Source organism: Prunus avium, chromosome 2 (assembly GCF_965620075.1).
Source record: "Prunus avium chromosome 2, drPruAviu1.hap1.1, whole genome shotgun sequence".
Taxonomy (NCBI): Eukaryota; Viridiplantae; Streptophyta; class Magnoliopsida; order Rosales; family Rosaceae; genus Prunus; species Prunus avium.
The window spans coordinates 22,605,878-22,619,897 of record NC_142285.1 but is presented as its reverse complement, the minus strand read 5'-3'; the positions used below and the strand labels follow the sequence as shown (position 1 = coordinate 22,619,897).

Below are 14,020 nucleotides of genomic sequence, written 5' to 3'. Positions count from 1 at the left end.
CTGTTGACACATTCGAAGTTTGCATACTCTTCAAGTGCGGCGACCACGACCCATGAAATTCATGACCCCGCCCACAGTGATGTTGGCCCAGTTTCCTGCCGGATCCACTATTTTTGCAAACTTACGAAATAGTTCAAATCCCCTTTCCACTTGTTCTTGCTTCAACTTGGCCATTTCTTCTGAATCCTTGAATACCATAATTGCAGTGGTAGGGGCAATTTCAATTTTTCCTTTGATTGCCTTTATATGTACGAGATGCATGCGGGCATGATAACGAGAGCGAATTGTGCGCTTTTTTATGACATCCCATCTAGCTTGGCCCTCCACAATTTTTGATACTATGTCTGCATGGAGATTTTTCCAAAACATGGTATTGCCTCGACATTGCTGCATGCCATGGACCAAGTCTACAGTGAGTGAATTGGGTGACTTGGCTTCTGTTTCAGTCTCCCCTCCTTCAGTAATTGAAAGCGTTGGGTTTGGTGTGAGGTTATGGTCCATGTCTTCGATATTTATTGTAGGCTGGTGTATGACTTAATTGGAAAAAAGGGGGACTAAATGTGATGGGAGTGAAATCAGTGGGGAAGGTAATGGCTGCAAGCAGGAGTTAATGTGATGGAAGCTTTCATTTCAAACAGCTGGGTTTATTAATATAGGCAGGTTTTAATGACCTGGAGTAACAGAGACAGTTAGTGGCGGGAGGGATTAGGGGGAGTCATTGGCGGGAGGGATTGGCGGGAGTCTTAGGCGGGATAGTATTGGGCGGGAGTTATTACCCAGTTGACTGTATGCCTTTTTGTAATATATTTCTATTTTGGATGTTCCGAAGTTGGTAATTTTCCCATTATGTAATCCAAATAAGGGATTTGCCTATTTGCCTAATTGATCAATGTTGTGTAGATACAGCTGCACCAAAATGGATTCAGTTGCATCCTCAACTTGTGATACTCGCAAGTGCACGAGCCGTTGGTAGTTTAGCATATGTAAGTGCGAGGTCGATTCCACAGGGATTGGTGATTGAATGATCCAATTTAGTTTCCCTACACAAAATAGAAACAAAAACAAAGAACATAAAACAAGGAAGAAAGAAATAAGTAACTCAAGCAAATAAGTTCCCAAGTTCAATTTAGATTAATGGATTGATTCTAGCTAAAGTATGATTAAGCCATGGTGTGTGGTCATAACCTTGTGTTCCTAATTCCCTAATTTGATCATTTGTTGTCTAACCTAAAATTAAGCATTAGGAACCCATTAAGCATAGAAGAACATTTTAAACAACCAAGCATGTATCTAATCCCTGTTGTCGAATGTCCATACATACTCTTCCTATTCATAGTTCAATTCGAATTAAAGCATGGTGTATACTCTTAATTCAAACCAAGATAGCTAACACGCAAGCCTAAATGGTGATCAATCATTCAAACTAGCATATTAACTTATAAACATAATGAATAAGAACAAAAACCATAATTGAAACTTGGAAACTAATTAAACTTGAATACTTAAGAAAGAATTTACATAATGAAAAGTAAAGTGGAACTAAGAAAAACTTAAGGAAAATTTCAACACAAAAGATTTCATTACAACAATTGAAAACTAGAAAGAGAAACTAAGAGAATTTGAGGGAGAGAAGGGAAGGGAGCTCTAGAGAAGTGTTTGAGAGCTCCCCCCCTTGGGGTGTGTTTACAAGCTTGGGAAACCTCACTATATATAGGCCTAAGGAAGCTGAAAATCTGAATTAAGTATGGCTAATGCATACAACACTTGTTTTATAAAATCTGAAATGGTTGATGCACTTGTATTAGAAAATCTAAATTGGGTGATGCACTTGTATTAGAAAATCTTGAATTGGTTGATGCACTTCACCAATAGATCCCACCAGCAGCCCTAGCTCATCTTCATGTCACCATGACCAAGCTTCCAACCAGAAATGATAGCTCATACCTAGCTCACCATGACCAAGCATCCAACCAGCACATGCTGAGGTCAGCATGACCAGCAACTTCAAGGGCTTACAACTTGGGCTTCCCTTAATCAAATTAGGACTTTAAGCACTCTAAATTGAAGTTCAGAATGGCTTCTTTCCAGCCATATGTTATTTGGGCCAATCCAAGGTCGGAGGAAGAAGTTAAGGACGAAACAAATTGCTAACTCATTTTCCGCGCTGATAAGATCCATCCTGAGCATGGTTCTGTGTTTGCTAGGTAACGGACTCCAGATTTATCCAATGGGGCTGAATTTTGGATATGTTATAGTACACACCAAGTGGAGCAACTTTCATGAAGAATGCGGCCTCATCCGAGCTATGTAGGTTGCTGAAACAAAGCTTGCAATATGACCTACGGAACTGGACTGGCAGGGGGCTGTAGCCATAATGAATTTGTCTTTAAGCTCTTCATCAATTCATCCAAATTAGGCCTTAACATGCTTGAATTGCATGAATTATGTTCTCCAAAGCCATCATTGTTACCTAAAGCTCAATTAACTGAAAGATAAACACAAAAAGGATTAAAAGCACAAGTTTAACTCAAAAACATAACCAAATCATAAGCTAGAAGGGTAAGAAATAATATACAATTATGAACCGATCAATCAACTCATTCAAATTGACCAATATGGTTATTGTCTTATTTCTCATTTCAGCAATCTCAATTCGTTTCCATTTTTCCATTATTCATATTTTCCTATTTTCCATGTGTCATCAAATTATGCAATTATGAAATTATCCATTTTTTCATTATTTGTGCCTATTTTGCAATTTCCCAAGTTTCCTTTTGTTCTATTTCCAGTTTTCCAATTTTTCAATGTTCCTATTTTCCCATTATGTAATTAAAAAAAGTTGCCTACTTTGCCTAATTGAGAAAGTAATTAAAATGGTCCAATATGGTAATTGTCTTATTTCCCATTTCCACAATTTCAATTCGTTTCCAATTTTCCTTTTTTCCATGTGTCCATGTTTCCTATTTCCATTTATCCAATTTTCAGTTTTTGTCCAATTATCCAATTTTCAGTTTTTGTCCAATTATCCAATTGTTCTATTAACCAATTTTCTTTTTTCCAATTGCCCTAGTTTCTAAGTTTTCTTTTTTTCCTATTTCCAATTTTCCAATTTTCCAATTTGCTAACTTTCCTTTTGTTCTATTTCCTATTTTGCTATTTTCCAAGTTGCCTTATTTGCTATTTTTCAATTATCCAGGTATCGAATAGTCCAATTTTCCAATTTTCCAATTTTCCAATTTTCCAATTTGCCTATTTTCCAAGTGTCCTTTTTTCCTATTTCCTATTTCCTATTTCCAATTTTCCAATTTTCCTTTTTTCCAATTTTCATGTTTTCAGAGTTTCCTTTTTTTCCTTTTTCCTATTTTCCAAGTTTCCTTTTGTTCAATTTCGAATTTCGAATTTTCCAATTTTCCAAGTTGCTTTATTTTCCAATTTCCTATTTTCCAACTGTCCTTTTTTCCTTTTTCCAATTTTCCAAATTTTCCAAGTGTCCTTTTATCTTATTTCCTAGTTTCCTCTTTCCAATTTTCCAATTTTCAAAGTTTCCATTTTTTCGTATTTCCGATTTTCCAATTTTCCAATTTTCCTTTTGTTCTATTTTCAATTTTCCAAGTTTCCTTATTGCTATTTTGCAATTTTGGAATTTCCCATTAAGGTTTGCTTTTTTTCGTTTGTAAGCCAATTTTATTGTTGTTAATCTAATGCTGTACTGCTGTAAATTACAGCCAAGGAGTTAATGGTGTAGTTTGCAATCCCATCAATTTAATGCACCAACAAAATACCCAATATATGAACCTTGGTATATATAACTGCAACATAGGCAGCTTAATTAACGGGAAAGGTAAACATTCATATCAGTCTAACTCAAAGGCAAAGGCAAACATTCATATCAGTACTTCATATCAGTCTAACTCAAAGGCAAAGGCAAACATTCATATCAGTACTTCATATCAGTCTTACTCAAACGCAAACATTCTCCACTAAAGCTAACCATATTGTCCTTTACAACTTCAGACAGAATCTACGTTTATTTGTTTTGTTGCAGTCGGCAGCTGTGAATTGTAGTACTTCAATACTTCAATACTTGAAGATGTCTGATGTACGGCCTCCAAATGAGCAAGTGAGTTACCCGGGGGACATGCCGTGGCATGTGCCATTTCCATCTCCACCGCTGACTCCCAATGATGATCCCACTTCATCTGGAAGTGAGGCCGACAGCACTGATCCCCTTGACAAAATCTGTGCCGTGAAGCAGGAGCTCCAATATTTCTCTAAGGCAACAGCTTGGTGGGAGACCAAATGTGATCTTGATGGCCAAGTGATGGCAAACTTGGCCAACAAGTTGAACAAAGCATTTGCTGGAGAAGTGAAGCAAACTCTAAAAGCAAAAAGTCGGAGCAAAAAGTTAGAGTCGTTGAAGTTGAAACTGGAACAGCGAAAGAAAGATGCCGTCGAAAAATTCAAAAAATCTGAAGAATATAACCATGAAATGGTTGAATGTTTCAACAACGGCTTCGAAATGTTCCGAGATTATGCTTCAGTCATCTCACCAAACTACAATTGGAGTGAAATTGATGTAGGTGGTGTGTGGGAGGTGCTGAATATAGGTGGTGAGGGAATGGGTCATCATAGTCTCGTGCGTGCAGCGAGGACAAAGAACAAAGACATGGATCTTTTGATGGACCTGTAGTAAGGATGAGTGCTGCTTCAGTTCATCTGACCCGAGTACATGGATCTTTTGTTGCCTTCGTTTTCCCTTCGCGGGATAGTATTGTTAAGGTTCGGGGGCGATTTGTTTTGCATCTGTGAAATGTACTGTAATGGATGTGTGTGTATTGTATGTACATTTACTTAATATTGCTGTTATATTGCATGTATATTGCTTAATATTGACTTTGTATTGTATAGATAGTGTATGAATATTGGATGTATAGTGTTAAACTATTGCTACCGTATCAACCATATATTGCTTCCGGATTAGCTCTATAGTGCATGTATATTGGTCTGATATTGCTATTAGATCGTATGTCAATGGCATTTGGTCTAATAACACTCCACTTCGTTCAAAGTAATCCTGATTTCAAATATCACGGACACGACAATTGTTATCCATCCTTATATTTCCCAAGTTTCCTTTTGTTCTATTTCCAGTTTTCCAATTTTTCAATGTTCCTATTTTCCCATTATGTAATGAAAATAAGTTGCGTGCTTTGGCTAATTGAGAAAGTAATTAATATTGTCCAATATGGTAATTGTCTTATTTCCCATTTCCACAATTTCAATTCGTTTCCAATTTTCCTCTTTTCCATGTGTCCCTGTTTCCTATTTCCATTTATCCAATTTTCAGTTTTTGTCCAATTATCCAATTGTTCTATTAACCAATTTTCTTTTTTCCAATTGCCCTATTTTCTAAGTTTCCTTTTTTTCCTATTTCCAATTTTCCAATTTTCCAATTTGCTAACTTTCCTTTTGTTCTATTTCCTATTTCCTATTTCCTTTTTCCAATTTTCCAATTTTCCTTTTTTCCAATTTTCATGTTTTCAGAGTTTCCTTTTTTTCCCTTTTTCCAATTATCCAAGTTTCCTTTTGTTCAATTTCCAATTTTCTATTTTCCTATTTTCCAAGTGTCCTTTTTTCCTTTTTCCAATTTTCCAATTTTCCAAGTGTCCTTTTATCCTATTTCCTACTTTCCTCTTTCCAATTTTCCAATTTTCCAATTTTTCAAGTTTCCATTTTTTGGTTTTTCCGAATTTCCAATTTTCCAATTTTCATTTTCTTCTATCTTTCCAAAGTTTGAATTTTCCACGTTTCCTTATTTCCCATTTTCCAAGTTTGCAGTTTTGCTATTTTCCTATTTTATTTTCTGAAATTCCCAATAAATGCTTAGTTACATAGTCCTATTGTGGGTTGAAATCCACAAATTCCAATTTCCCATTAAGGTTTGGTTATTTCATTTGGAAGCCAAATTTATTGTTGTTAATGTAATGCTCTACTGCTGTAAATTACAGCCAAGGAGTTAATGGTGTAGTTTGCAATCCCATCAATTTAATGCACCAACAAAATACCGAAGTGCATAGATCTTTTGTTCCCTTCGTTTTCCCTTCGCGGGATAGTATTGTTAAAGCTTCGGTGGCGATTTGTTTTGCATGTGTCAAATGTAGTCTGTAATGGATGTGTATGTCTCGTATGTAGAATCACTTAATATTGCTATTATATTGCATATATATTGCTTAATATTGCCTTTGTATTGTATTGCTAGTGTATGTATAATGGCACACTATTACATGTATATTGTCATACTATTGCTATCGTATTATCCTTATATTGCCCTAATATTGCGTCTATAGTGTATGTATATTGTCCTCATATTGCTATTATATCGTATGTCAATGGCATTTGCGCAAATAAGTCTCCACTTCGTTCAAAACCAGGATGATTTTTGGCATGCTTGGGCCAAATACAACAGAAAAAAATATCCATTCAACCTTGTACAATGGAACGCACAATAACCGTTTTACATGTCCTTTGAAGACCAGTGTGAAGTATCCTCGGATGGTACCGTACAACTCTAGGTCCATGCGGAATTTGATAGAAGAAAACTTATTCAGAATCTTTCATATTTGTAACCACTTTGCTTGTTCTCGGAGGAAGAAACAAAAATAATCATAATAATAAACGGTGTGATTTCAATTATTTCAAAATATTGATGTCAATACTGTTTGTGTTGACATTATAAGGGCATGTCTCACACAATTAAGCCCACAAAATAAAGTAAACATGCTATAAGCTCCATAGTAATATTGACTTCATCTCTATAATCAGAATAATGGGGGAAAAAAAGCACGGAGAAATACATGAAATGAAAAACAACTCGGCAGTGACTGTGAGATTGTGTACATAAAATTTGGAACAACGTAACCAATTAAAGCTAAGGCATCTCATATGTATGCCTACAAAAAATAACAGTGTATGGTCATCTTCTTTAGAATATTGCAATCAACACTTGGTTGAGACCGACCTGCAAAAACTACTGGGTTAAGTACAGAGGTAGAGTTTATGAAAGAAGCAGATTGGCTCCATTACAATGTTCAAGAATGATGTAAATAGTAGATAAAAGAGTTCTTATTCAAACCTCAGCAGGTTTCTCGGTTTCATTCCTGGACCTTCAATATCGTCTTGAACAATAGCATCATTTCACTTCGTCAAACTTCCAGGCAAAGACTCCGCAATTTCTTTTAGACCCTGCAACAAAGTGGCATGACTTAAATTCATTTTTTGGATACACGCGAGAGTCTAAACTAGTCTAAAAATAAAGCTGTTTTACCTGCTTTTCTGAAATGGAACCTAGCTTGTAATCCTGCAAAAGGGAAAAGTAAGATAAGTTGCTACAGCAGCAGTCATACTACGCTTTGTCACATACATAAGATCTGAGAATTTTAGACCCTAACCATTTGTGAAGAGCAAATATTAGATTTGCTTAAAGAAGACAACAACTCAGAGAACCAATGGATGAAATAATATAAACATAAATATATCATCTGGATACCTTCCACCACATGTAACCATAAACCAATGCCCCCAAGGTAGCTGCTGCCATTATTAGTGATGTCAAACCTATTACAAAAATCAATGAAAAAAGATAACCAATTATAAAAAGTTTCTATTGCATTATGAAAAACATACGTGTAAGGAATAGAAGTTTTAGAACTAAACCAAAAACTAAGGGCAGGACCATGCATTAATTTAGTGGTTATAAGCAAGAGGAAAAAGCACAAAGCATGCAAATAATTCATTTGAACACATAAGAGAAAGTAAGATACCAATTTGGCTGTCATTCCCCTTCAGCTGCCAGACGGCACACCTAAAAGAAAGTAACACAGGAAAATTTATATCCATTACAAAAAACATAAATTGAACACGATAAAGCATCCTTCGACACTAAATGTATAGCAGTTTTTTCAATACCTGTCATGCGATCGCATCAAAGTCACCTTGTGATTGTTCTCCGGTTCCATTCAACAAAGACTGCAAACAAAACACAAATAAACACAAATCCATCAATTTTTCAGCAACAACACACAAGCTCCTAAATAAATAAACTATCTAACTGATCAAAACCCTAGTTTACCAAATGCATTACAAATTTACAAAGTCATAAAAAAAAAAAACCCAAATAAAAATTTGGTACGAGTTCCACTAGCAACGCAGAGTAAAAATTATGAAAATAGTACCTGAAGTTCACCGATGAAGTCAGATAATTTACCAATCTTAAGCAGGATGGTGCTAGTATACCCTGTACACAGAGAACAATCACTCAGATCGAATACAGCTAAATACAGAAGGAAACTAATCCAATATGCAAGAGGAACGACGAGTGATTGGTACCTGCTCCAGCTAAGATCAGCAAACACAGTATGAGGTTCCAAATTCCAATAACAACATAATGCTAAGCAGAAAAGTAGAATTGCTGCCGACATTATTGAAAACGAACTAAGTCAAAACTAAATTGCGAAATCTTAAGAAAGCTGTATGCTTCAGTAAGTCCACTAACAGATTCCCAGTGCAGGAAATGAAATTGACCTATATCACATAAATTGCAAACAAAACCACAGACACAAAATGTGAACAATGGCTACAAAAGCATCCATAAAGAGCAACAATATTTATATATGGAGGTGTACAAAATAGGTAACCTTCAAAATCGAAACAGTGTGTGTGCCATGTAAGGCAATTAGCCACTGCTTCTAGACTGTACAATATTACACCTCACAATATACAGCAGGGCCAAACACCCGGGTTGCTACACATAATAACTACACCTAGTAGCTCTAGCAAAAAGGCAGGAATTTCCAGCAAAGCATCGACGTCTGCATCTTCATATAAACGAGTTCCTGACATAATTAATGAGCACAGTGAATTCCCAAGTCCTAAGTCCACACTGAACTAAATTCACAAACATGAAGACATATACCTCATACATATGCCTCCCCCCTTAAACCCTCTATTGCAAGCTTCAGTCTGTAATATTTGGTCTTCAAAGGGTCAATTGTATGCAACGAAATCCCAGCACTCAGATGCTCCAAGAATTTTATGGTCAGGATTCCGCAAGACGCACTGTGAAGCCAATAAGCTGGGAAATTAGAACTGCATTTATGTAAAATAGTTTCTAAACTCCACTAAATTAACAAACCTTACCCATCTCGTTGTTGTGGCACATCTCCAATGGTGCAAAGTGAGAATGCCGTAAAGCTTGACATCTGCAGCCCCCTTTGCTTCACCTCTTCAAGCTCAGAAGCTTCATAAAACTTCATATTGTACAGCACTTGTGCCAGCGTCTCGGAAATAGGGCGAAGCAGTCCAACCAGCTTCTTTGTGGTGGTAAAATCAGAGTACGAGTCATACACAGTTGCAGTATGATTCACGAAATCAAGTTTGATTGCAACCCAGTGGGACAATTGCAGATTATATGGAAAATAGACCTTCCTAACTTTTGTCCAAGCTTGGCCATACCCGTGTTGCCACGTACCGCGCACATAGTGATGTATATTGTTCAGCTTGCTGGGTGTAAGGTCACTGATGTTTTCAGCAGCTGCCTTCTTCGCTCGATGTGTCTTGCCAGTCGCTTTGACCGGCTCTAGAAATTGCTGCACACATTGAAATGAAGCCATATTACATAATGACAATCAAAAGAAAATGAAGCAGTGAATGTTAAATGGTAACATGTTTACCTGCAAGCAACAATCTGCCGTTGTCCACTGAGTTCCAAATACCAACGGATGCGCGAGTTGCCTTTTCCAGATCAGAAAGGTTGCCATGTCCAAGTGCTGAAAGTTCACGTATATAATATCAGCCCAATTTCATACAACTTTACACTTAATAAAGGTTAGAAAACAATTGAAGTCTCGTAATAAAGTAGAGAATTGTGTATTCTTACCCTTGAGCTAATCCATTCCGTATCATCGATCAGTTTGTAGAAAAAATCAGCGCCCACCGAACATGACTCCAGCTGCACCTCCGCACTACAATAGGCAAAAACGTAAATTCCCGATCAGAACTTAGGTGGTAACAGTTTTCACAACATATATAAAATAATATTGTCCCATTTAAAATAACAGTTTTCAGAACTTAGGCAAATACGTAAATTCCCATTTCAAATCGTTTATATCGTAAAATAATAGGCGTATACATGCTGTCAAATTATACTATAAGCACATTCGACCGTGAGCAATCAATAACGTGGCCGTCATGAGGAGGCCCTACGGGCATAAGTTGAAATCCCGCTACAGTCCGGCTACAATGAGGGAGTTATATATGGCCCTTACGTCAGACAAATATAGAATTTACTTATATGTAGCAATTAGGTGAGACAAATATAGAATTGTTGCTAAGTAGGAAGCTACTTCACTGGGGAGTGGAATAATTTTGCCTCAATTGTAACAAAACTTTCAAATTCTACATATAAATATGAAGAAACATGATAAAACAGGAAACAAAAAACTTGTTAGATTTAATCTCCATGCCAATCATCTTGACTTTATTTGTCTCCATTTTTGTCCCCTTGAGCACCAATTGAGAATTCTTAGGTAAACTACTTATCTCTATTTGTTTCTCCACTTGAAATTGTAACGACAACCAAGCAATTGTATTTGTCTTCTATTTCAACTCTGTTTTTCTTCACTTCAAATGTGACCATAAGTTCAATTCTTTGTTCGAGTAATAATTTGTTTTAGATTAAGAAACTCTTTGAACACATAACCATAATCCAAGAGGTAACTGCCATATACAGTTTAAAAACATCCTCAACTGCATTAATATTTTTTGTTATCAATAGAAACGTTTTATTGATAATCAAGAGGAAAAAACATCGATTAAACAATGAAAAGGAAAACTCCAGAACAACTAAAGAAAATCTAGGCAGCTATGACTGAAGATAAAACTATAGGAAGAAAACAAGACTTTAGGTAACATCATCTTAAGACAGCAGCCATGTCTCTCAAGATTATAGAGTAATGATAATCCTTCAACTGCCTAGAACCCGATGCCCAAAGAGAAGCCCGGAATTTAACTCTATCCCATAACTCCTCAGCCCTTACTCCTAACTGACCCTGACAAAATCTTCGATTGCGCTCCATCCAAATGTTCCAGATCCTCGACTGCATTAATATCACTGAGGAAAGACACTAGCAGAGTCGAGGAACATGAGGAACATAACATGGAGGAGAAGACCATATGCCATGGGCGGAAGGAGCCGCTATTACAACCCCTTCTAAATCTCTTTTATTGTCTTCTTTTGAGTCTAAATGTTATAATAATAAACTACAATTCAAAATTTCTTAGTACCTATATTTAACAAAATACATTTAACAGCAGCAGTCAATATTTGTTTGCTTTAACAAAGTGTGAATTTTGTTCATCACAAATATACACATGTATATTAAAGCGAACTTGGTAATTCTCTCATTTCTATATCAGCACATACTACCATAACATGAAGATTGGATTTTGAAGGTAAAGAATCCTAACCTGATCTCATTTTTCCACCCAATGCAAAACTCCATTACTGCCTTCACATGTTCAATGGGAAGGGGTTTTGATGGATCAAAACATGGCGGGGTTTCAGTCGCATCCGACACACTCATCGTCCTCTTCTTCCTCAACGGATCAGTAAATGGACTACACAAAGTGTGGGACGGACGCTTCTGTCTACAGCCTTTACCTTTCTCTTCTTTTGTTTCAACACTTTTAGACCCTTCTCCATCACCAGCCATACTCACTTTGGGTATACTTGGAGGATTGATCGGACCTCCCGATGCCATACTATCACTTATTTTCCAATCTTCTAACAACAACATCAGTCTTTTGCAAATTTCGTCACACCCGGCCACATCTTCCGGGGTAGGCAGCTTCTCGAGAAGTGCATGCTCAGCTGCTTCATGCACTTCTAAGTGAGGAACGGAAGTCACCATTTGTGCCTCTTCAACTACCAAGGTTGCGGATGGTTCGGCTCCATCACCGGGGCTTTTTGTTTCCATTGCTGCCGGTTCTATATGCGGACTACCATAGTCATGTAATGGTCCTTCATTCATATGAGGACTACGGAGGTCCTCATGTCCTTCCCCACCCTCATTCAACCCACTATTCATTTTTTTCAGCTGCTCTATCTCCCCCTTGAAATACTGTTCCATGGAAGCTAGGGTCTTGCCAAAAGCCTCCACTGACTTTTTATATTTTGCAGACTCTGTTTCACGTTTCAAGGACTCCGTCCGTACAATTTCTTCCAGCTGATGCACTCTCTTGCGAAGTCCTCGATTCGAATCGGCTACTTTGGCCAATTCATCCTTTGTCCTTTCAAACTCACGCTTCAAAAAGCGTAAATCAGTGGACGCGATTTTACCCTGCATTAAGTTATAACGCAAATGTTACAATATTTCAAAAATATTTCCCATCAACAGCAGTGTTTTTCCTATTGTATTATGACGTATATATTGGAAAAAATGTAATGCTTGCCTTAGAAGACGATGGACGGCTAGCAGTTTCAGCAATGTCCTCGTCTTTTTCTTGCACAGAGGGAGAAGTGCTGGTTTTCGGTTCTTCGTCATCGCCAAACAACTCAACAACTTCTTCAGTGTCGTCGACATCGTCACCCCAACTCCAATACGGCTGCTGCTTCTCAATTACAGATGGGCGGAGAGGTTGCACATCAACCTGCAATTTAGAGAGACAAAAAACATATTATTAAACCTATAATTTGAATCAGAAGCATAACATTAGTATTATAAACAGAACTAACCTCTGCATTTTCAAAGACTTGACTCATTACTTCGTGAAAACGAGGCAAACTATTGATTCTCCATTGTACTATACGAGGGACTTGGGCATTCTGTTCGCGCACAACGATATGCAATGCAGCGAATGCTGGAAACACCTCAAAAGCCCATATCTGTTTTCAAGAAAAATATATCAATCACTGTAAACAAAGTAAATGGAACTTATACATAAACGGATATTTCCTCACCTGAAGTGCAAAGCCAAATCCTTTTATGTGGTACTCCCTTGGTCTACCACTTGCCATTGTCTTGGATTGCTTTGCTGATTTTTGGGTTTTTAAGGCTTTCTGGGGCACTTTGACTCGCTGGTACTCTGCGCACAGTGCCCTCAACAATGACGAATTTGTCTTGGCATATGACACAGCACCCCACGGATACTTCTGGAAGTCTTCAACATCTTCGGCCAATTTCAAGTAGCGCATGTCAATGTTGACATGCTTTTCATTGCCCAACAGCACAAAAACAGCGAAATATAACAGCCCAAACTTGAAGACGTCCTCCTCATCACTGCAGTCAATGAAGGCTTGTTCGAGTTCGGAAAGGCTGACCGTTTTATTGTTGCATAAATACTTCTTCTTCAATGAGCAGTTGTCATTAGTTGCAGTCGGAATGAAGGGAAGCTTTCCAAACTGCAGCCCTGTGATGACGCAAAACTGCTGCGCTGTGAACTGTATGACCTTGTTGCCAACGATGAATTTGATCCCGTTGACTTGAGAAACTGTCCTCGGGTCTGCCTTTCTCAACAACAAGCCATGGATAATTTGTGTTGTCCACTTCAGGTCCTCAATTACTAACAAATGGCCAAAACAACTGTCCTTGAACCTTTGTAACTGTTGCCCACTAAATTTGTCCTTAATTGTACAGATCGCTGTTTTTGTATGGGAAAGGGTCAACGCCTTTCCCTGGATTTTTTCATCCGCAGCAATCATCAACTTTGCTTTCGAGACCATATTTCCCTACACACCACCATTATACAAATAATTTCAAGCCTTTTAAATATACACAATTACAAGCAATAAACACACAATACAGATGCATCTCATGGCAATATGCACTAGATATATCAGTGATAAACCTACAATACAGCCCCAATAGAACTTTATATGCATTTCATGTTTGTTCACCAATGGCCCATGACAGAAAAAATACACATTCATTGTGGAATCAACCCTTATCTTTTCTCTCCACAAGTC

General features: G+C 37.4%; 3 protein-coding genes across 3 annotated transcripts; 1 reads left to right on the top strand and 2 right to left on the bottom strand.

The window, feature by feature from the left end:
• The first annotated feature begins 4,090 nt into the window (after positions 1-4,090).
• LOC148296631 (uncharacterized) lies at positions 4,091-4,690 on the top strand. The gene has a single exon (XM_088248212.1). It carries the CDS (start codon positions 4,091-4,093, stop codon positions 4,688-4,690), a length of 600 nt encoding a protein of 199 aa, XP_088104338.1.
• Positions 4,691-8,972: 4,282 nt separating this feature from the next.
• LOC148296630 (uncharacterized) lies at positions 8,973-11,869 on the bottom strand. The gene is made up of 5 exons (XM_088248205.1): positions 11,524-11,869; positions 9,935-10,019; positions 9,729-9,824; positions 9,196-9,644; positions 8,973-9,114 (listed from the first exon to the last, which is right to left on the bottom strand). The coding sequence occupies exons 1-5, from the start codon at positions 11,850-11,852 to the stop codon at positions 8,973-8,975; spliced, it is 1,101 nt and encodes a 366-aa protein (XP_088104331.1). The 5' UTR covers positions 11,853-11,869.
• On the bottom strand, positions 11,852-13,777 carry LOC148296629 (uncharacterized). Its single transcript, XM_088248587.1, has 5 exons — positions 13,016-13,777; positions 12,791-12,940; positions 12,508-12,705; positions 11,985-12,395; positions 11,852-11,926 (listed from the first exon to the last, which is right to left on the bottom strand). The coding sequence occupies exons 1-5, from the start codon at positions 13,775-13,777 to the stop codon at positions 11,852-11,854; spliced, it is 1,596 nt and encodes a 531-aa protein (XP_088104713.1).
• Positions 13,778-14,020: the final 243 nt, after the last annotated feature.

Excerpts from the sequence above, each read along its gene's own strand:
- LOC148296630 (XM_088248205.1), bottom strand. The coding sequence starts at position 11,852 with ATGTTGTTGTTAGAAGATTGGAAAATAAGTGATAGTATGGCATCGGGA. Across the intron at positions 9,825-9,934 it reads CGGAATGGATTAGCTCAAGG|CACTTGGACATGGCAACCTT; the intron begins GTAAGAATACAC and ends GTGAACTTTCAG. Across the intron at positions 9,115-9,195 it reads GTGCCACAACAACGAGATGG|TGCGTCTTGCGGAATCCTGA; the intron begins GTAAGGTTTGTT and ends TTGGCTTCACAG.
- LOC148296629 (XM_088248587.1), bottom strand. The coding sequence starts at position 13,777 with ATGGTCTCGAAAGCAAAGTTGATGATTGCTGCGGATGAAAAAATCCAG. Across the intron at positions 12,941-13,015 it reads GATTTGGCTTTGCACTTCAG|ATATGGGCTTTTGAGGTGTT; the intron begins GTGAGGAAATAT and ends TCTTGAAAACAG. Across the intron at positions 12,396-12,507 it reads GCCGTCCATCGTCTTCTAAG|GGTAAAATCGCGTCCACTGA; the intron begins GCAAGCATTACA and ends AACTTAATGCAG.
- LOC148296631 (XM_088248212.1), top strand. The coding sequence starts at position 4,091 with ATGTCTGATGTACGGCCTCCAAATGAGCAAGTGAGTTACCCGGGGGAC.